General features: G+C 36.9%; 1 protein-coding gene across 1 annotated transcript in view; it reads left to right on the top strand.

Annotated features, from left to right (window-relative positions):
* Nucleotides 1-14,460, top strand: part of PAWR (pro-apoptotic WT1 regulator) — an 82,171-nt gene extending 67,711 nt beyond the window's left edge. The window contains exons 4-6 of the mRNA XM_059817102.1: nucleotides 7,170-7,317; nucleotides 8,716-8,820; nucleotides 14,331-14,460. Of these exons, the coding sequence (XP_059673085.1) occupies nucleotides 7,170-7,317; nucleotides 8,716-8,820; nucleotides 14,331-14,417 (340 nt within the window). The 3' untranslated portion in view covers nucleotides 14,418-14,460. The remainder of the gene's footprint in view (nucleotides 1-7,169; nucleotides 7,318-8,715; nucleotides 8,821-14,330) is intronic.
* The last annotated feature ends 9,498 nt before the right edge of the window (nucleotides 14,461-23,958 follow it).

Below are 23,958 nucleotides of genomic sequence, written 5' to 3'. Positions count from 1 at the left end.
ATTTTTCAGGTAAGAGTACTTGAACAAAATATGTCTCCCAGTGGCTTCACTTTTTGGTATGAGTGCTAAAGGAGTGGAGTCAGGACCAGAGTCCTCTTCTGTTCTGACAATGTTTGGCTTGTTTGCCCCTTCCAACATCTGCAGTAAGGGAAGGTGTTACAGACAATAGCCTCCTCCTCTACAGTAGTTCTCATTCAGATCACTCAGATCTCACTTATGTCCTAAGTACCGCAGAAGTCCTTTGGAAACTGAAAATGCTGTTCTGTGATTACACCTAGAACTGCAATGTGAATGCAAAAAGGCTGAATTGAGACCATAAGCTGCTTGAAGGCTCAAATATGTTCAACTTAATGTGCTTTTAACAGTTTTGGGTGTACTCCCTTACGTTTTCAAAGCAAACTGAGAGCAAAGCATGTTCTCACGTAGAGACAACCACTCTGAGATCCCATTTGAAACTGTTACTTGTGTTACTCCAATAACAGGTGGTCAGTACTTTGTGGGTGGGAAAGAGACTGTTAGTGGACTTTGCAGGCATATGACAGCAAAAGTGAAAAAATAATGTTTTCCTAAAATCTTGGGTTCTGTTATAGACACATTATTTGTCAGGCATTTTCAGGTTGCTTTCCCTCATCTTTGCTACTGCTGCTCCTTCTTTTGCTTTCTCCCTCTTCCCCAGTTGTTCCTTACCAGAAGTGACATGTCTTCATCTCAGCATTTTTCTTCACTTCACTGGTTTCCATTTCCTAGCCCAGTTAGACACCCTTTCCTCTCTCTCCCCCTTTCTCATACATACTTACATTTAACTATTCAGGTCCTAGCCTTCTCTTTGTTATTTTTCTGTCCTCAGGTTTTTTTTCCTGTTCTATCTCCATCCTCTGTCCTCTTCTGACTTCTACTCTTGGGTTACTGATACCATCCCAGGCTTCCAGTACCTTCTCTTTCCCTTCCCATGTAGCTGTTTTCATGTCTTCATTGAGATACCCAGCCTCCTGGACCTAGCAAGACAAGACAGACTGAAGAGCAGAGAAGAAGGATCTGTGCTGTGTGTTCTCATGGAATTGCTGTTCTCTAAATATGCTCCAGGGCTCAAGGAATTGCATAGATTTTACTACCTATTTAATCAGACACACTGGCTACTTTGCCTTATATGGATGCGGCAATCCATGGTTAAACATTCATATGACATTTCTGAGAACCCCGTTTCACTGAGTGCCTGTTAACTGGAAGACATGTTTACAAATGAACTCTGCTGGCTGCTGTTGTGTTATTCTACTTCTGTTCTAGCTGACTTGGACAAACGGAGCCTGTTTCCTTATGCAACGAAGTAAATTAAAGCTTGGAAAGAGGATCTTAATCTATAACTGTACTCTGTCTTCTGAATTTACTTTGAAAATTTTCATACTTGCACCGCAGCAGTTTGTATAGGGGTTCCTTTGTAGTTGCATGATTAACCGCACAAAATATTTTCAAAAGAAAGTGATGGTTCTGTTGTGGTTTGGAGTGGTACTGTAAGATCTATTAAAAGCATGACCAGAATCTTCAGGGTCATGCTGACATGAATCCACAGGACATGTTCATGAGTGTATTTAAGAGTTGTGACCAGCCATTTGTCCTGGTTGTGAGCTTCATGTGATTAAAATGTGCAGGTATCCTTCAGTGGTAATAGCCCATGTCAACTTCCTCACCCTTCCTTTTCCCCTAAGCTTTTCTTCATGTGATAAGCCTCATCTTGGCCATTCCAAACTACTATTACTGTAACTGGGTCTACCAGTTTTTGCACTGCTTTGTGAGTAGTTATTTTAATGCAACAAGCATGTCACCATTAGTAAGAATGGCTTTCTGAGTCTGGTCTGATGCTATCAGCATAGCTGGTGTCATCACTGATTTCTCAAACAAGAGAATGACAAAGTCTATTCTGTTTATTGAAATACTTGAGTGTAATCTACATGTAAACAGGAATTATGTTTCTCTTGCATTCTGTGAACTAAAAAGTTTGTTTGCAAGGAACAGTAAAGCAAGATATGTATGTGGACGTAGGAATATTTTTTAAGTAAAGAGAATTTGTTTTAGCAGCTTATTTTTAAGACTGTCTACTAGCTTTTGAACCAATTTAGCTTCTTTTTTAGAAATGTCTTAAATTGAAAAAACCTTACAAATCGGGATTTAAAATAACTCAGAAGATTTTTGCATGGTTCATGGATCAGACAGATCAGGCTGGATCAGTTTACAGAAAGAGTTAGATTAAAATCTCTTAGTGGTTCAGGGCTGTGTTCCCCTTATAAGTTTGTTTATTGGTGGAAGTGAATACAATATGGTATGACTTTATGGCTTCCAGACAAAATGTCAGAGGGTTTTTTCCCCCTCTTTTAGGACAGTACGACACACTAACATGGAACCCAATGGGCAGAGACCCTTACCCAGTAGTTCTAAAAGACCACATTGTACTCTAGTTCAGCATTCATGCAGGAGTTGAAAAATAAAAGAGGAAGAAGAGATCACAAGAAGAGAAGAAGCTAGTGCTTCAGAGCACTTACTGGAAGTGTTGTGAAGGAAATGCTAAAGCCCTGCTGAAATTCTCATGCTCAGTGTTTTTAGAATACTACAGAGCTTAAACTATAACAGTTTACATTCTATCATACTAACCTTGGTCTCACTAATTAAAAAAAATGCAGCTGCAAAATACTATTTCATAACGCTATGCTCAGACTTGCCTATTTGCCTGTGTTTGGGAGTTTTGCATCAAGGGTTGGCTGTTGAAGCACTGTCTCGTCTAGCTTGTTACATTAGGACCACTACTGTGCGGATATGAACACCTAAAATAGACAGGAGTCACTCAAGGTGCTTTTCTTGACATCGTGTCGAACATGCCCTTCTGAAGCAGTAGTGAGGGATGTTTCTGTCCAGATGCATTCTCATTTGCTACTCTCTGGGTGGGCACTCTAATCCAGTGTACATATGGCTACAAGTACAATCTCAGATACTCTTCTTGAAAAATAATTTTAAAAAATAACTTTCCTGCAGCTATAGCCTATGGCTAGATGTTTCAACTGCAAGTGTTGAAACAGTCATGTGCATAAATTACTTGAATGCTAACAAGTGGAATACATTTTGAACTGCATTCTTGAGCAGTGACTCCAAATTTTTTCAACTTGTGGACCCCTGTCATTTTTCATCTGGTGCTAATGACTGCATTTACCCAATGTACATCTACTGGCAATAGGCTTTCTTTTCTTTCATACCTCTTGTGAGATTTCAGCAACTTCCAAGTCGCAAGTATTTGTGAACCTTTATTCAGTTAGGAAGTGGAGGAAGCAAGGTTTCAGTTCAAATTGAACGGGTTTTACTGTCACATTCATGTGCCCCCCCTCCAAAGGCATAAACCCAGTTTGTTTTCATAGTAGTATACAAATCTCTTCAGTTGGGACAGTTTATTATTAGTAGTAAAAATATAAAATAGATTTTACATACATATATAAATGTGCAGGTTTATTTCCATAGAGATATCTTTGCTAGGGCTGGTTGATAGGTATTTTCTCTTAGTAAAGCATAGACACCAAGTTCAGTGATAACTGTTACTCTAGGTAAGTTTTCTTTCTTGTTTAAGGCTCTCGAAGTGACATTGTATCTGAAGACTAAAATTCCATTCTTTATGAAAGATAGGTCTACTCTCTTTTTTGCTGTTGCTGTCTACTGGACATTGGTTATAACAGCCAAAATAATGAACTTTGTATCTGTCACATTCCTTGTGTCAGGTTACGTACTAATGCCTCCTTAAATGTGTCTTTAAATCCTATTTCCTAGAAGTCTTCATGATATGTCCTTTTTACATGCTGATACTGAAAAGGAATGTGTTCAGTAGGGTCTGCTCCCCAGTGGAATAGGTGAGGAAATTTTTGAGTATGAGTTTCAGGGAAAATACAGAAAATGTCTTAATTTTCAGTATTAATGAAACCCTTCCTGTTTAGGTATTCTTTCTTCTAACTTCCCTGTAGGAGCATCTGACAGTATCACTCATTGGAGCTGAGTTGAGATACACCAGAATCACAGAGTCACTAAGGTTGGAAAAGAGCTGTAAGATCATCAATTCCAACCATCAACTAACACCACCATGCCCGTTAAGCCATGTCCCACAATGCCTCGTCCACACGTTCCTTGAACACCTTCAGGGGTGGTGACTCCACCACTTCCCTGGGCAGCCTGTTCCAGTGTCTCACCATTCTCTCAGTAAACAAATTTTTCCTAATATCCAGCCTGAACCTCCCCTGATGCAACTTGAGGCCATTTCCTCTAGTCCTGTCACTCGTCACTTGGGAGAAGAGACCAGCACCCACCTCTCTGCAACCCCCTTTCAGGTAATTGTAGAGAGTGATGAGGTCTCCCCTCAGCCTCCTCTTCTCCAGACTGAACAACCCCAGTTCCCTCAGCCGCTCCTCATAAGACTTGTGCTCCAGACCCCTCACCAGCTTCGTTGCCCTTCTCTGGACACGCTCCAGCACCTCAATGTCCTTCTTGTCGTGAGGGGCCCAAAACTGCACACAGTATTTGAGGTGCGGCCTCACCAGCGCCGAGTACAGGGGCACGATCACCTCCCTACTCCTGCTGGCCACACTATTTCTGATCCAGGCCAGGATGCCGTTGGCCTTCTTGGCCACCTGGGCACACTGATGGCTCATCTTCAGCCGGCTGTCAATCAACACCCCCAGGTCCTTTTCTGCGGGGGAGCTTTCCAGCCACTCGTCCCCAGGCCCGTAGCACTGCATGGGGTTGTTGTGACCCAAGTGCAGGACCCGGCGCTTGGCCTTGTTGAACCTCATACAATTGGCCTGGGCCCATCAATCCAGCCTGTCCACATCCCTCTGCAGAGCCTTCCGACCCTCAAGCAGATCAACACTCCCACCCAACTTGGTGTCATCTGCAAACTTGCTGAGGGTGCACTCAATCCCCTCATCCAGATCATTGATAAAGATATTAAACATGACCGGTCCCAAAACTGAGCCCTGGGGGACTCCGCTTGTGACCGGCCGCCAACTGGATTTCACTCCATTCACAACGACTCTCTGGGCTCGGCTGTCCAGACAGTTTTTCACCCAGTGAAGAGTGCACCTGTCTAAGCCACGATTCGCCAGCTTCTCCAGGAGAATACTGTGGGAGACAGTGTCGAAGGCTTTACTAAAGTCCAGGTAGACAACAGCAACAGCCTTCCCCTCACCCACTAGGCGGGTCACCTGGTCATAGAAGGAGATCAGGTTGGTCAAGCAGGACCTGCCCTTCATGAACCCGTGCTGGCTGGGCCTGATCCCTTGGTTGTCCTGCACGTGCCCCGTGAGCGCCCTCAGGCTGAACCTCTCCATAATCTTCCCCAGCACCAAGGTCAGGCTGACAGGCCTGTAGTTCCCCGGATCCTCCTTCCGGCCCTTCTTGCAGATGGGCGTCAGGTTGGCAAGCAGTACATTGGCAAAAGGGTTCATTTTTGAGGGATGAAAAATCAAGCCTTTTTTTGTATGGTCTATCCTTGTGACATTAACAGCATAAAACAACACGTCTTCCAGAAAGCTAAATAATCTAGTATTTATAGAGTTAAGCTAAAATATTTCTCTTATGTTGTGTTGCAACATGTGTATCCGGTCCTAGAAATGTTTTTTTAAAAAATCTTCTAGATGAAGAATAAACAGTGCTAAATATGGTAATAACATTAAGCTACAAAATTCCTTACAATTGTGTCAGTGTGCCTTGGAAACTTCACACATACTGGGGCAAAATAATATTTATATCCATGAAAAGACATCCCTTTGCCAGATACTCCTGCTTTTGATTTACACTGTATCCATCTAGATTTGCACATTGTCAGCAGGGTTTTCTAGAGTTATGAAATGCAAGACTATTAAATGAACCCGTTAATCATATACTCTTCTATGTTTTAAAGGAAACGTTATAGGGATACTCATAGTGCTTTTCATTCTTTTCCTAAGTGCTCTAGAAAACCATTGCATACCTAATTTCAGCTGCGTGGTTTCACAGAATCAAAGACTGGTTGATGTTGGAAGGGACCTCTGGAGAGCGTCTTGTCCAAATCCCCTGCTCAAGTAGGACCACCTAGAGCTGGTTGCCCAACACCATGTCTGGATGGCTTTTGAGTATCTCCATTCAAGTTCTCCTGGTGAAGACTGAACAAGGGGTTTTTTTTTTTTATCTTTGGCTGTTTAGCTGTATATTTTAAAAGTCTAAGAAAGTGTGGTTTTCGTAAATTGAAGAGGGAAAGATCTGTATCTTTCTGCCTGGTCCCAGGGCACTCTGTCTGCTGCTCTTAATTCATTAGATTCTACATTGAAAGTAAATAACATTGCTATTAGGAAGAAAATAGCTATGGGAAGAACACTATTAAATTTGTGACTTTGAAAATACTTGACTTCTCATATATATTTTTAAATTAGCACTGGTTTTGTACATAGCAATCATAATGGAGAACCTATAAGCTTTTTTAAAACTAGCTTGTGTGCATTTGCAATGCTTATCTGTTAAGATTCCATTACAGTGATTTTTAAGGAATAGACACGTGTCCTAAAGCAAAAAACATACCACCAGTTAATGAGTGAGTGCCTACCAACTGAGCTATGACAAACTGCTGTGTATTCAAGTTCTGAAGTAAAATATTTGGAAATGGCATAAAAATATGTTGCGCCACATCACTTTCTCACTTGGGTTTGTTTTCCAGTTCCTTACAGGCCATACCCATAATTCCTGAAAGTTGATACCTGTAAGCTTCTTACATTTCGGACATGTACTTGTTTTTCATCCTCTATGTTTTCATCTACTTAGAAAGATGCTTGGTTTAAACTACATAGCGGTACTTTACTTTTTAAGATGAAGTTGTTTAGCTTGGTTTTTAATGCGCACAGTTCATAAAACTTTTAAATTTTTAAAAATAAGATAGGATAAGTGTGTGTTTAAAGTTGATTGCCTATGTGATGAGAGCTGCATTATCCAAGTATTCGACTCCCTGAGGCAGTGAATTTGGTGAGTTCTCAGCAACACAAGAGTTGTGAGATAAGTTCTCTGCAGTTTATTAGACTGACCCATTGAGTGCTTTGGAAAGCACTTCCTGCTACTTCTATCATTTTAATTTTGTTAAATGTATAAACAAGTGTCTGCTTTCCTCTTTGCCTTGGTAGCACAGCTAATGCACCCGAAGATGATGCTCCAAATAGATACTCCCGAACAGACAGGGCAACTTACAGCAGATACAGCAGGGAGGCAAATTCTTCTGGCAGTTCTGTACCAAGTAACACTTTGGAAAAGAGGATTGAGGAACTTGAAAGGGTAAGTACCAACTAACATCTGCATAGCATACATCTGAAATAAAGTACCTTTGAAACTCCATGGGAAAATTTACAAATAGAATATATAAAAATCATGCTAAATGCTTGAAGTACAGATAGTTATGTCTATAGAAATGTATAAAGAGTCAGATTGACTGAGAAGAATGTGAACTTTCTAATCACAGATGTTTAGTTTTCATTTGGTATATACATGAGAAATAGTCAAGTTAAAGATAGTACACTTAAAGAACCAGCAGTGCTCTGTGTATTTCTCCTATGTACCTTCTGACACACCAACACAGGGCAAATAACTTGTGGGAAGGAGGGGCTCACTGGCTGTTCAGAAAATTAGCAAGCCTGTTTCTCATCTGCTTCTTGTTTTGGATTTTTTAATGTACTGAAATATTACAAAATTTAATTGCTATCCAGTTGTTTGTTAAAGTTTTAAACATTTAAAATATATATTCTAAACAAAGTTTTCATTATTTCAGACATTCTTCATACAAACAGTTTTGGGAAAATGTAATAAAGTTAAAGCTGCATTTTTTGCCTAAAACAGTGTTTTGTTAAATAACGTCATCTGTGTAATCTATTACCGGCTTCTCTGTCTTCCTCTGAAGTGGATTTTTGTGGGTAACTTGCCAAATATTCTTGAATTTGTATGGACGAAAGTTACTAAGTAAACACAATTTGAATAGATCCTTTTTTGAAAGGATGAAAATAAAGTATATTTTGTAGAAATTACTTTTTTTTTTTTTTAAAGACTTGGGGAAGCCTGATTTCAGTGAAATACACTGTAATCTTCCCTTCCAAATCAGCTTCCTTCTGAAATAATTTATCTGCCAGTAACACAGAAAATAGAGGAAGATTTAAGGGCTTTATTTCAGTATCCTGAACCCCGATATACTGAATTCCTAATGGACATTTTTATTTTTTCTCACATTCAGGCCTACAGATCTAACAGTGAATCTTCATTCCTAGTTAATGGTAGTATTGAAAAAAAAACCACCAATCAAAACCACCAAACAAATAAACAAAGAAAAGGACTAACCCTCCCAATATAACAAATTTGGGAGCTGATACTTTACATTTACTTACTTCTGTTTTGGGCCTCTATCCAATTTTGCGTTCATGCTTAAGTTAAATATTAATTAAAACATTATCTCTGGAATCAGAGATAACACACAGGTTTGCTGTGGGTAAAATATTTTCTTAGATGTGATTCTTTAGCTCCTTGAAATGTAAGGGCTTGAAGACGTGGGTTTGACTTGCTGTGGAAAAGGAATTATAGGTAAGTGTGGGTAGGGTTTTGTTTGTTTGTTTTAAATGGTAATAACTTAAAATTGTCTCTTAAAACCAAAAATTACATTTCAAACTTCATTGCATATTCTGGTTTTAGGAACTTGTAAAGGAGAGACAGGAAAATGCGAGATTAATGAAGATGACCCAGGACAAAGAGGAACTAATTGGAAAGCTGAAGGAAGAAATTGATTTATTAAATAGAGTAAGCACATACTTTCTTATATGGTGCTATATAAAGAGGGGATAAAAGTCTCTGCATTCTCTGTGCTCTTCTTCAGACACCCGCATCCACTGGGCAAGGTCAGAAGAGAATTAAGTGTAGGGGTTTTTTTGTATTTGTGTAACTTTTCAAGAGGCGTGTTAATAAGTTTATGTTTTTTCCAGGTGACTTCTGTTTGTCATGAATAACTTCTGCAAGTTTTGTGTTATTGGAGTTCCTGAATTTTGTGTTGCTATAAGCGTTCGTAGAACAAGGTTATAAAAGCAAGAGATCTTTACTGACTCTTCTTTCCAAATTCAGTATGTAGCATACTAGTAAATAATTAAGTTGGGTTTTGGCAGTTTTCTCAATAAATTATTACCTAGGACATTTGTTAGACAAAGTAATTATAAATTTAATTTCATTTTAGTCAGCTTTTAATTACTAATAATAGTTTAGATTATCTTAGAAATATTTGGGAGTAAGTGCTTTATATTCTGACACATATTCTCATACTCTTTATCGTTGATCCCCAGGTAAAGGCAGAACAAGACAGGGAGCAGGACTCAGGCTAGCAGCACTCAGGCAAGGTGTGTAGGCAGGAGAAGAAGGGGTCATAAAGTGAGACATGCTTGGGAATGCGACAGGATGAGAAGTTTTAAAGTTGATAGAAGATACCAATTTTAACAAGTCCCAGTTTTAAGGGCAGACTGGAACTCTTTTACAGAATGGATTAGTGACTTTATCTTGCACATCCTGACTGAGGGGCAGAGCTTGGATGTACTAGGGAAATATGCTTCCACTGGTCCAGTGCAGACATTCCCATAAAAATTCAGAAAAAAAAAATCAGAACTGGCTTTGGTCAGTCCAGCAGTGAAAGGAGGCAATAACTCTATGTGCCTAGTGGCAAACACTCATTTTGCACTATTCATTTGTAGCAAAGGAGGACTACAAAAGTCTGCAAACTAATCTAGAGGACTAAAGTAGCTGAGACTATTCTGAAACAGGTATCTTTTATTTTTTTCATAAAGAAAGTTGGAAGTTAATTTGTAGGATAGATGAGGTATTGTCTGTTTTGGAGAGATTTCTATTTTAATTGAAGAATTGGTCTTTATGCTGCTCTTCCATTCTGCGAAGAATCTGTCACATCTAAGCTGATGACCTTCTTACAGTCAAGGCAAGTGTTCATTCCTTCTACATAATGGATGGCAAATCTCCTTAATACTGCTGGTCACACCTGACTTCCTGACTCAGAGGTCAGAAAGAACAAATCAAAAAAACCTAAATCACTGAAAGCTTGTGTTTTAGGACCATGACTGTTTGCAAAGTTTGCTGTTCCAGAAACAATGTTATTTTTTTTTTCTGCTACATATGAAGTATGATGTTCTAAATTCAATCCATGGAGTGTCTGAGTAGAACCATCTTTGAACATTTGCAGTGAAGTCAAGCAGTGACTGTGCCTTGCCTGTGTTGAAGTATGATGGCAATTTCTGCTTGTTGTGTGGCAAGAAAACATAAAACAGAATATCGATCTTCCAAAAACCTCTTTATTATAAAATGACTAAAATAATACTGTTCCATGAGATCTACAAAGCCACCTTACTGGTGCTTCCTAGGTAGCCTCTCTTAAATGCAGAAGAGAATGTTTTCTTATTTTTTTAATTCATCAGGTCAGCATTTATCATAGCTATAACATTGTCTGTTAGCTTAATTGCAGTGCAAGTTATTTATGTTTACATACCTTGGGGTTTTCTTAACAATGAAATAGCTACCCTTTGACTTTATGACCAACTTAATAATTTGTTGTCTTATAAAAGTTTGAACCCATGTCTCAAGTGATGCTTCCATTAAAACAGATGCAGTTTTACTTTCTTTTTTAATAGCTTTTGCATTTATGACTACTTCTGTATTGGCTATCCATGTGGATTTAGAAAGAGGAAAGCTTTAGAATATTAAGAAAAGCTACAGAAGTACTCCCATCATTCCCGTGATAGAAGGTTATTGAATTTAATAGGGCAGTTGTATTTGCCTAAGGTTTATTATCATAACTAACATTATGAGAGCCAGCGCTTGGACATCCAAGCTCTAGACCTGGCACCAGGATTGACTGCTTTGCTTGGAAGAACAGTTGTGATCTTCAGCCTTCTGCTCAGTTAAAAGGATGTCCTGAGGACTAAACTTTACTTAGTGAGCTTATGCAGAGATGTTTTTGAAAGGTTTTGCTTGTAGGTAACCTGAATAGGGGTCTTTAAATTTGCCCATCTACGCATTCATGGTATTTCTCCATCTTTTCTATTAATCAAAATATGCAGTTATTGCATGTTAGGTTGTAGAGACATGGAAAGTATTTCAAGTCAAAGAGCCTAAATAACTTTTTAAAATGCCATTTTATTGCATAGTTTTCTGACTGCTCAGCCCTCATATTGAAAGAAATGCTCTTTCTTGACATTTCAGTCAGTTCATAACCATGGATGCATCCTTCATTGGCAAAGATTTTGTGTTACAGTTCAAAAACCATTTTTACAAGAATCCTGCAAACTTTTTGGCAGACTTTTTCTCATTTTAAGTAAATATATTTATTTAATGTAACAACATAATTTTACTGAGATCAGTCAGTACATCACAAAGATACTTAAAGAACATGAGCTGCATTTATACTGAGAAATGGAAAAGGTTTTCTGCCATAAATGGTGTTCTTTCACTCCAGTACATTAGCCACTAAAACTATGTCTGCCGCGTTTTTTGTAAGAAAGGGGTAATTGCTTCATAAAAACCTCAAATGTCTGAAGGGAAAGGCATCTCAAGACATTTAAATATTTGTAGGCTAAGTTAAACTGTCAACTAGTTTACACTTGGCCATCTCTGACCTCACTAAGATGTCATTGTAGTTAAATGGGTGTTTGCAGAGAGTCTGTCAGTGAGGATTTACAATCCAATTAGTGTCAGTTGTGTCGTTATTGGTTCCTTCGGTATGTGAAGTTCAAGCTTTCCTGCTATTGCATCTTTTTTACTAATAAGCATAAATTAGTGTTACAATTTTGAATTTTGAATAAGAAACTTTAAATTTCAGAGTGGCAAAAAACACCTGCATCCCTTGGTCCGTTGTTTCTGTAGATATTTAAACTGCAATAGTTATTTTTCCTGGCTCATATTCAAGAAACTCTTCCTTGTAGTAATCTTTGGAATGTTATTCTTGCAGCATAAGTATTTCACAGACTTTTATTTTGAGTAAAATACAGGTATTTTAAACAGAAAGTTTTTAGGTAAGCTTTAACTGAGGCATCTGATGGCTAGGTTAACAAGTTCCAACACAGTATTATGTATACTGAACTAAAAAATACCATTTTATTGAAAAAGTGTTGTCCCTTCTATCTGATCATTGATCTGAACTGCACAAGAAAGAAAACAAAGTGTGTTTCTTACAATTACAAAGTAAATTGTATTTATAGTAGCTATCCATCAAAACTTTTCATGTTTAGATGTTTAAGTCACTTGTATCTGTTACATCAGAGTGGTCAAATACTTTTCCTGGAAGTCATTCGTACTGTGATGCCACATTACTTCTGTGAGGCAAAGAGGAATTTCTGCTGGCAATTTCTTGATTCCACATTACAAAAACAATAAAGTAATTGCGAAGGTATTGTTGTATGGATTTTGGCTTGGCTTTTAAAAATCATGATACCAATTAAACACAACATCTGTAGCATGCACTTCTGGAATGACCCCGCTAAAAAGAAACAAGAAAATAGTCTCCGTATGTCAAACACCACTTAAGAACTTAAAGGAACAGAAGAGAGAAATTCTTTTCTCTACTAATGTTTTATGTTTAATCTAGCATGGCAACAGTAGGGTTTTGCAGACTTCAGTCAAAAGGCATCTAAGATCTCTAATGAGAATCCTGGTTCTTCCTCCTTTGCCTGTGTCGTGGTTTAAGCCCAGCTGGCAACTAAGCACCACACAGCCGCTCACTCACTCCCCCCAGGTGGGGTGGGGGAGAGAACCAGAAGAGTAAAAGTGAGAAAACTCGTGGGCTGAGATAAAAACAGTTTAATAGGTAGAGCAAAAGAACACTGCGCGGAGAAGCAAAGCGAAAGAAGGAATTAATTCACCACTTCCCGTCGGCAGGCAGGTGTTCAGCTATCTGCAGGGAAGCAGGGCTCTATCACGCGTAGCGGTTGCTCGGGAAGACAAACGCCATTACTCCGAATGTCCCCACCTTCCTTCTTCCTCCCCCGGCTTTATATACTGAGCATGATGTCATATGGTCTGGAATATCCCTTTGGTCAGTTGGGGTCAGCTGTCCCGGCTGTGTCCCCTCCCAACTTCCCGTGCACCCCCAGCCCACTCACTGGTGGGGTGGGGTGAGGAGCAGAAAAGGCCTTGGTGCTGTGTGAGCCCTGCTCAGCAGTAACTAAAACATTCCTGCTTTATCAACATTGTTTCCAGCCCAAATCCAAAACACAGCCCCATACAATCCAAAACACAGCCCCATACTAGCTGCTATGAAGAAGGTTAACCCCATCCCAGCCAAAACCAGCACAGCCTGCCTTTCATTTTCCTCCTTAAAGTGCTATCCTTGAGGTCACTCTTCTGTTTCTTCATTTTTTCTTCCATGTTTTTTTTGTAAAGTAAAATTACTTTTACCAAAGTAATGCTTACATTAAACAGCCAAGTTCATCGGTTTTCACTTTAAAAGCTTGAAAAGACTTAGTAGGAAGTGAAGAAGTGAAATGGGAACTGTGTAAATATGGTAATTGGTGGAAGAGGGATGAACATTTGGGGTGGGAGCAATCTATTTTAAGCACCCATTATTACTGTGTATGCTGTCTGTTCTTTCAGTAGCAATTTAGACAGAAGTTACAAAATGGTAATTTCTTGTTCTCAAATTAATTTCTATTCCATTCTTCACTGTAGTGATTTGAAAAATTTGTGTGTAAAGTTCGTTCTTACTTTCATGTTACAGTTAACTAGTTCTCAGTGCAGGTGCTAAACAACCTCTCAAGGAAGCTCCAGGGATACTTTTTTCCACAAAAAAAAAGGGCAGGCAGGCAGTACTTTTTCTGAAAATTTTGATACTTAATTTAAAACACAAAGAAGGTCTTCTTGCAGTAAGAACCAGTGATGTGTATGTGTGAGTGAAATAGTTGCAGACTAGCAAGCACAGTCTGGGGAGCAGAGGCAATAGCTGACGAATACACTCTCTCTATATGCCAATAAAATAATCGCACTCATCCTGTGTTGGTTTCTTGACGCATTAATTCCTGCTGTAGCTTTTGATTCTGTTTCCATTTAAAGGTGCTTGTACATGGGGCTATAATATTAATGTTCTGTAATTACAATAACACTTGGAAAAAGGTTGGTTTAACAGATTTGAGGGTGGCTACTGTAACAGCAATTCTTCCCAACCCCAGCTTCTTCATTTCAGAACTAAAATGATAAAATTCCTACTGCTACTAATTGAGACCTTGTATTTTTGTCCTGAGAAATATTTATTTTTCTTTTTCCTTTCACAGGACCTAGATGATATAGAAGATGAAAATGAACAATTGAAGCAAGAAAATAAAACCCTCTTAAAAGTTGTTGGACAGCTGACAAGGTAGAAGATTCAAGCCTCAATGAGGAAAGATTTAAAAACTACTGATTGAACATTAAGGTCAATATAGTAATACTTCCTGTGTTGCAGTATGTTATAATAACTGTCTTTATATTTATTGTTAGGAAACCAGATGAATGTTTATTTTCATAGTACTTTCTTCTTCATTCAATGAAATGGCATCAAATTTGGGGTATATTTTTAGCTTTCTTTTCACATAAGAATAATTAAAATTTTTTACATATTTCAAAATATTAAGTTCAAAAATATTTGGGTTTTGTATCTTCAGATTACATCTAGATAAATTACAGTAATTTAAAACTCATAGCACCAAGATCACTTTCAGTCCATGTGGGTGTATATTTTTGAAATGAATGGAAGCAATACATTTAAGCTTTGTTTACACAGATCCAAAATATATATTTTGGGAGATATTTCCTTTTTTTGTTTAAACAGCTGTAAAGTGGATGCCTTATTACTGATGTATAACATTTTGCAGATTGATTACTTGCTCTAAAACTCTTGTATGTTGAGGTTTTTTTACTGTATCTGAAAGACTGACAGTAGTAGAGAGTAGCAATTTTTTTTTTCTGTATAACAGTATTCTGGCAGGAGGGGGAGGTTTTATTAAAAAAAAAAAAAGAAAACAGAAAAAAACACCCAAAAAACAATAAATCACCTGTGGTATCAGCATTAATGAGTTCTTAAAATCATATTGAAGTTGTGCACTGCAGTTTATTTTAAAGCATTTGCTTTAGCAATGAAATGCAAGTTTGCTATCAGCCAGTAGGTTTGTTTGCTGTGTTGAGAATTCAAACAGAGCCTGGAGCTTTCATTTTAGCAAAGACACTTTTGCAATACTCTTCTACTTAGAGCTGTCATCTTAAAATTTGTAGTGATCATACCCAATATGAGTTTTTTGATGTTTTCATTTTTTAAGCTGGCTGAAAGTTTTTGTACATAACAAAGAAGAGAGGCATACAAGTGATTCATGCCCTTTTAAAACATCAAATGGTTTAAAAAAAACCTTTTATCCTTGATTTTAAACTAACACGGTGTTTAAAAAGTGCCTGTTTAGATGTTACAATCCAGTTATAACTGTGTACTGATTCTTCTATAACATGATAGTACACAAAATTTTCATTTGACATTGACCACAGACATCAGTTAACAGTTCTCTTCTTAAAATTCTTGTTAGACTGAAATTTGATGTACTTTATTTCATCTTAATACATCACATTTTTAATTCCTGATCAAAATAAATTTTTATGTTATTTGAGTCAGGACACTAGAAGTGAAAACATTTCGAATAGTCCAGGCTTTTTCTTGACAATTTCGAAGCTTGGTGTTGGAAAGTTGCATGCGTATAGTTTTTGTTACCTTAAAGGCGACTTTAATATATAATAACAATCACCTTTTCAGATTTGCCAATTGTTTTCATAATGTGTATTTAATGACTGTAAGAGTTTCTCAAATTTCAAATCCAGGTATTACTGTTACGCCTTGGATTGTTTTGGATATAGGATAGGTTATTTTGCATTTGTGTATTCTAACGAGGAGGAACTTTTCAAAGCTTTGAAGTATTTTTCAAGACACTTATATTCCAGCATGCCTTGATGTTTTCCTTCACAGTGGATGAGATCCCATGGGAGACACCATTTAAAGCCTTTACTCAGGGGTTTAAATGGTATGGGGGGTTTGTATAGGCCCTCTGAACCATGATATACACCAATGAATATTGCTTTTAATATTATTCACATAGTAAGAAGTCCCTTAATTTGTCAGTTTCATGAAATTAAAGATTTAAAGTAATAAAAATCAGTTGAGATGTATGCCTTCTGAATAAACATGAAACTTTCGCTGGAAGAACATCTGATTTCCTTCTCTGTGTACTAGGTAGGAAATACACAAACCGATTTATGGCATGGGATGTCAGACACATTGAAGCATCATTTAAGGAGTTAATGCAGAACACACAGATATTAATACAAAATTGTAAATGAGATATCTCAAAAACTGTATTTCACATACATTTTAAACCAAAGCACAATAACAACAAAGAACATAAATAAGAATTACTTGTCTTTATATTACCTCTTCTTGGTTTGCATGTGTATTGACTAAAACTTAGCAGCAGTAACGCCAAAATTAGAATTTTTCTTTTTAACTTGGACATCCACCTGACAGGAATATTTGGCAGAAGTACTTTTGATATCCTGCCTTGAAGAGGTACTAGCAAGGGAAGTTTCCAAATATTTGAAACCAGTAATGCTTCAGGCAGGATGTGTGAACAAAGGAACAGTTGAGAACTCACAGATAAAGTACCTCAGGACATCATTGTTATTGTGTATTATTATACAAATGTAAAGCTCTTCATGGTTTTAAATATTCCCACAAATTATATCTTGAAGCATTACACTTCTGCTGACAGTTTGGAAGATTTAGATGGCTTTTTAGAAAAAAGTATGTCAGTAACAATTCATTATCACTTACACTATCAGGCTCTTGGGAGAAGTTTAGCAGATTCTAAGAAAAACTATGCATTATGTAGAATGTTAATAATTGTCTAGTCATTACTTGCCACAAACTTTTTATTTCATTAGGGTACCCTTATAGTCAAGCTCAAACATAGAATAACTTTTTATCCTAGGTGATTTGAAGGTGTTAAATTAGCTACTTTACCAGCAATTCACTAACCCATGTCCATGTCCTTGCCAGTCCAACACCTCAATTGTTCTCAGCTGTGTGATTTAAAAGCAGAGAGAGTGCTGTAAGTGGGAACCCACCTCACTTGGGAAGGCTATATGATTCCAGAATGAATGTGGATATTAACATACCTAGGCTAAATTACTTTACTAGGGCTTTTTTGGGCGGGGGGGAGGTGCGGGGGTGGGGGGGCGTGTTAGTATGCCATATTAACTGTATGGGTAAGTCTTTTGGAGATTTCCAAACTTTCATGTCTTAAAATTCGTACCAAACAGCATCTGTGTTTCTGGGTAACTTGGGTCATCTAGGAAATCTAAACAGAAAAGTACTCCCATTGACTAAAGCAAATAAGACAATTTTTTTTTTCAAGATACTTCAGTAAAGAACAGCACATAATTCCTATTTTGATAATGCAAAATGATATTCCTGTTACGGTCACATACTGTTGTATAGAAAACATATACTACATCCAGAGCTGCAGGTTAAAATTGTGCAGAAGTATTTTTATCGTTGATAATATGCACTACTATTTGTGGGATTTATCCCTGAAGAAGTTGTTCAACCATATATAAGTGTTGGTGATTTTTACAAGGAAATTAAAAATGGTTTATTTTTCATTTTTCAAATAATTAAATGGCCATGTTTAAATTCAGTGTTACTTGACTTATATATTAACTGAAAGAGTACAGTCTGTATTTGCAAATGAGTGGTTTTTCTGTCTTTAAAGCAAAATTTTTCGTGGTTAATTACCAGGTTTGTATTTACACATTCAGAGATTAATTATTTCTGTGTTAGACTGGCTCTGAACTTGAGAGGTAGAGTGAGAAAAGAGGGTAACAAGAAATAAATCAATGAATTCCAAAGTAGGAAGTATAACCTAATAATTTTTTTTGTATTATTCAGCTGTACTGAGAATTAGCTGTGGAATGATTTGTGATTGGCATAAGCACTACAAAACATACAGGGGTTTTAGTATGTTGGAAACAGCTAATTAACCTACATCAAAGGTCCTTTCAACTTGTCTGGTACCATTACAGCTTGTAAACTTGCTACCATAAGAGAGACCAAAAGGAATACTGGAGATCAAATTACTTTTTAACATTTTTCTAGGAGAGCAGTTATACTGACTCCAGCTATTTTACGGTTTTCTGTAAGTTCTTTGTGGCTATTTCCAGCTTGAATCGAAACAAATCAGTATCAGTAGCCAAGAGGAAAGATAATTACTCGCAAACAAATACATGAGTAATAACTATGGATACCATTAACATATGACTGAGTGTCAGTATTTCTTGGGCTCAGACCCTTTATGAAGATGTCAGTTGAGTCAGTCTATTTGCATCAGTATTAATGATCGTAAACATCTGACATTTTTAATAAGAAACAACTGTTTTAGTTGGAGAAATTACTATTGCAAGCCATGACTGAAAAACTTAGTACAATACAAAAAATTTGTGCTGGTACCTGTAGCTGCTGAGACTAAGGAGCTAAGGTTTATACTTAAAAGTTTTCTTAAAAATGAAACAAATGAATTCTGGATCTTGTTTAATTTGATATAGAAGTTCACTACAGGTCTGTTTCATGCCAGTCATTCTGGTGTCAATACCTGCAAAAGGTACTGACACCAGCATTTCTAGAAGCATTTCTACTTCTGTTATTAAGCATTTCTTTAGGACTACTTAAATATATCCAGGACAAAAAGGACTTTGATATGCATTGTAGTAGCATTCATCATCTTCCAAGTATGTTGACTTACTGTAGCAAATCTCTGTCTACCATTTCTCCTTGTGCTGTAGCAGGTGTACATTACCTTGTTAATTTAATCCTTTTGCCTTTATTTCTGGATTTCTGGTGTAACTGTTCTTGTTCAGGGCTAGTTGTGACTGTTCTGGAAAAATTGTGATAGTTGAGTTTTCCTCTGACAATAGTCTCATAATCATAATGCGGAGTAATTTTTTTAAAATATCCATTTTATGCATTTAAAATTTGAAGCATCATTAAGCTATAAATAACTAAATATCCATTTTAGTTTTGAACATTGACTAGTTGTGATATTATTTGTGATATCAGATTAAAAATGATGTTGAGATTCTTACTATTGCAGGTAAAAGATACGTGTTTAATCTAACAATAAAGACTGTGTGCCTTTGTCCAAATAAAACTAAATTCTTTTTAATCCAGGCTGACTACTTAATTGTGTTTAAAGGAGAATTAATGTTGTCTGACTAAAATTCTAACTGGATTTGTCACCCATACTTGGAAGCTCCCAACCTGAACTGCTAGAATTATTTTTACATTCAGATTCAATTTTTCAAGTGTGTATGTGTTTTGCACACACACAAGAGAGAAATCTCTGTATTTCCACTATACTAATTTTCTGCTTCGGGAATGTTGTGAGTATTGTTCCATCAATTAGATGGAAATGACCTTTTCCCATACTTCAAAGATGAAGTATAGCCCTTCCCAGGAAAAGGTAATGAAGGATGTTACAGTGCTACTTCTACAGAAACAAAGTGAATTGACTTCACAATAGATTTAATTTCTGAAATTTCTGTGTGAATACATGTTCTCTTTTCCTGCACAGGCAGAATCATTACAAACAACCTCCTTTACATGTATTGCTGCAGACTACGCATAAAGAGAACAAGTGGATCATTGGTAAACACCAGGGAGATAACAACTATATCACAGTTTATCATAAAGTTTGTAATGTTGTTTTAAAAAAACAACATGAAACATAAATACCATAAGAAACCATGCATTCAACACCATGGTTACTTTATGGATAAGACATTATGAGCATTTTCACTTAGTAAATTTTAAAATGTTAGGTGAATCTGGTTTAGGATTATTACTCCTGCAGTTGACTTTCTTTATGAAAGCCCAGTGGCCTTCGAACTTTGTTTGGTTTTAAAATACAAAAGTATGTCCTTCCTCAGTTTTTGCCTTTGGCATTTTAGGTTCTTCAGTCTTGCTGGGAAATTTTAGCTCCGAGTACACAAGTGTCTGTTCCATGCTCCTCCTTTAGTCACTGGATTTGCTATACAATATCTACCTGATCTTAGCACTTGTTATGTTTTCCTTTGGATGTTCTAATTTTTTCTCTCATAGTCCATCTCTTCCTTTCTCTTTTGTACTTGTGGTATTTTGTTGTTTCCCTCGTTCTGCTAGAAGCTTCAAAGTGATATCTGTGAAGTGTAACAGTGTCCATAAAACCATTCTTTGCTGGATTTTTTCCTGTCTTAAATAGACCTCGAAGATTTGTATGAGAAAATTTTCTCATTTGGTGAATAATTACACTGGAATGTACTGCTGCTGGAAGTTGCTCTGGGATGCCAAGAACTTACCAAGGTTTTGAGAGGGATTGAATATTGATGTGGATACTGAGAAGATCAAATGCTCTAGATACACCATAAAAAGTTCTGTTAGTCTCCAACTATTAAAAATGAAAAGGAAACCTTGCTGACATACGGGCAGCATTTGGGCAAGAGTCAGCAACAGGGATATCCTTCTGATGTGTATCTAACACTCCCAAATAGCACAGTTATGTATGGAGGTCTAGTGGTTTTCCACCTACATCTACAGGTTTGCAGCTGAGAGCTTCCAGTCTAGCAGCTGACAACTCTTGGAGCATGGAAACTGATGCTTACATTTCATTTAGTTTTCCTAGAAGGTCTAATTACACAACCAATATCTGTATCTCTCTTGATAGTATCTCAATAGGGATTTCTGTTTAAGCAAAATTGACTGACAATTTCTAGATTCACTCAAGACATTTGAAGTAATATTAAGCACTTGATGTATTTGAATATTCAATTAGGAAATGGGTGGAGACCCTTATACCATGTAAAAAGGCAGCGCTTTGTTTTCTTAGGCAGTGTCAAGTCTCCCAGGCCTTTTCTTTAAGGGAAAGTTGCTGGCTCCAGAGAAGACTTCTAAATCTTAACACCTCTAAATGGAGCTCAAAGAATAACAGCAGAGTTCTAGAAACGCTTGACTTGCATTTTCTACTAGTTTGGGCCAAACCCTGCAAAACATGGTTCGTAATTAGTGATGGGATTGTAATGGATGTTGCTAATGAAGGAGTAGGAAAAGAGATTCTCTTTCTTTTTAATTTGTATTTTAGGCTTTCTTCAAGACATGTGTCTGTGATGTTAATTGCTGAGAGATTGAACAGTAAACTTTGGCAATAATTCTGTAAGTTTTAGAATCCTTGAGGTAAAAGATGCCATCTTCGGTATCTTTAATTAACACCTTTGACTTGTAGGTATTTGTTAGGTGGTTACAGGTTAGGTGTTGTCTGTTACAGATAACAAAAGATAAAAGTCTTATCTATACTGCAGAGGTAATAATCCAAGTCTATGCTGATTTTTAATTAATAAGCTGTAAATTTTTTAGAATATTAAATAACAGGTATCAAAATTTGTTTTGAGATCTGGAATTTCTTTAATAAGGGAGGTAATGAAAATGTGTGCATATTTGGTGCTAATACTCTGCCTGCCTTTCTGGTAAACAGAAGATGAACCAGTTTTATAATTGATCTTCTCATTGTTGACTTCTTGAGGTGTTAGAGCTAATAAAATCCATGCTTTCTGAAATAGAAGAAGGATGCACTTAAAATGTGGTGACAGCAAAAATGAGAACTTAATCTCTGCTAAGTCTTTTAGGGTGGGAACTCAAGCAATTTTTATGGATTTCCCTTGATGAAATGACCTGAAGATATTTAGGTGTTACAGGCTCATTCAACAAGCTATTGCATAATCTCATGCAACAAAGCAGCATTAACTTTTGTCCTTTCTTTGTACCAGGGTATTTTCTAAGAACCCAAAGCATAATTTAAAAGAAAAACAGTGTTTTTCTGTTGCACAAGATTATATTTGAGAAAACCACAACTTGATAATTGGCATCCTGACACAGTCTCCATTAATATTTATCTCTGGAAATCAGATTTTGTAGACCTGTGGAATGAAATCTCTCAGAAATGGTAATCTCTGCTTTTGCCTGAAGGCTCGTTATAACAATGATGCATTTTAGAGAGTTTAAAATTTTGATTGCAACAGTGTAAGTGTGGTTACAGCCAGCTACCAAATATATTTAATGGGTGGGGACAATAAAACCACTGAAGCTTTGCAAGTTGAGACTCTCTAGAAATAGCTCTCATATTTCTCTGTGAAGCAACTATATAGAAAATGCTAATTGTTCCCAACTGAATAATTCTTTCTTCCCGTTTAACTGCTTCTGCTTGCTATAGTTTGTAATAAAATATCACTTAAAAACCCCTGTAACTATGTTGCTCTGGCTTTGTATGAGAAGTGACATTTAAAAAAGTGGCCACTTTCAATATTCACTCTCCAGATTCTAGGATTTCTAAAGATGGCTGAAAGCAGGGAGAAAATAAGGAGAAAGCGTATGGGTTGAGACTGTGCAGGATTGAATATTAGGGAGAGGAATAGGTGTGCAAGGATGAAGAAAATCTAGGTTTTCTCCAACATTTTTTTCACATCGTTTTCAACAAGGGAAGAATGACAAACTGGGTAATTTATTTTATAAAGATCTAAAAATGGTTCTGTTTATCACTACAGTATAGCGTTTTCATGAGAAAAACATGATCTCCAGCCCATCATTTGCTTGCCTTTACACAAATACTTAAAAATGAAAAAATACGACTTTCCACCCTTCAAGAAATCCAAATTACTATTTAAAATCAGAGCTTTGATCATATCTTTCGTAGAGCATGCTAGGCTATAGATGAGTAGGCAGAAATTTTGGACATTATGTTTCAAATATGACAGTTTGTGGTACTACTGTGGTAATATCAGTATGTTTGATGTTTTTGGGTATGCATAGGGCTAGCCTCAGGCATTTAGATCTCTAGCAGAAATGTGATAGAGCTGATTCTCAGGATATGGTGGGAGCCCCTTGCTAAAGCTCAGGACCACATGGAGGACTTCTGATTTGCTTGCATCTGAGAGCCCTCTTGCTGCATCCTGCAGATTTAAATATAACAAAGTCATCTTCAACAACTGCCGAGAGAGTGATGAATAAATAAAGAAATAAATACGACTGCCATAGCAGTATACCAGATAGGTGTATGCATCTGTTACAGAAAAAATAAAGTCTTTTTAAAAGCACATTGAATATAATGTTACTGAGTGAAGTTATTTAATATATTTTAATGTAATTCACTGTGCCTGTTTAAAGTGGTGGTGCTTGTATGAAATTTTAAAACCGTTTAGGATAATTATGAATATATGTATCATAGGTTTATGTTTATGAGGTTAGAATGATATTTTAAGTAACTGAAAAACTGTGTATTCAGTTGCTTACTTTACATCCATTTAAATAGCTGTACTCGTTTGAAAAATTCACTATTTTGTTATAGCTAACTAGAATTAGCAGTTTGCTGCTGTTGTAATGATCCATCATTTTTTAATACTAAAAATTTTAATCCAAAAATTGATAGCTTGAAAGTCATGTTCCTGCAAGAACTGCAATGATTATTAACTGTATTATGAGTAATAACTAAGACTACTTAAAAATGAGGTAAAAGAAAACATTGTTTACATTTTCCTACTTTCTTCAGTATTTGGTAGTATTCATTACTCACTTTCTTAACTTTATCTGTTTCACTGAGATTTCATATGTGTATTTTTGGTTGATCTGCATGGCAGCAGGAGAAAGATACTTCTCTGGGTGCACTCGATTGTAAAAGCCCAGAACTGGATAAGGGTCTCGAGAGAGGTGCTTCTTACTTTGAATAAAGCGGCTGGTGCAGCTCTGTAGGCATGCTCTTCACTGAGAAAAGTCCACGAAGGAATCACATCCTTTTTATTTGGCAACCTGTC

Source organism: Gavia stellata, chromosome 4 (assembly GCF_030936135.1).
Source record: "Gavia stellata isolate bGavSte3 chromosome 4, bGavSte3.hap2, whole genome shotgun sequence".
Classification (NCBI taxonomy): Eukaryota; Metazoa; Chordata; class Aves; order Gaviiformes; family Gaviidae; genus Gavia; species Gavia stellata.
Note: the sequence above shows the minus strand (reverse complement) of the source record. Positions and strands in the feature narration are given on the sequence as shown.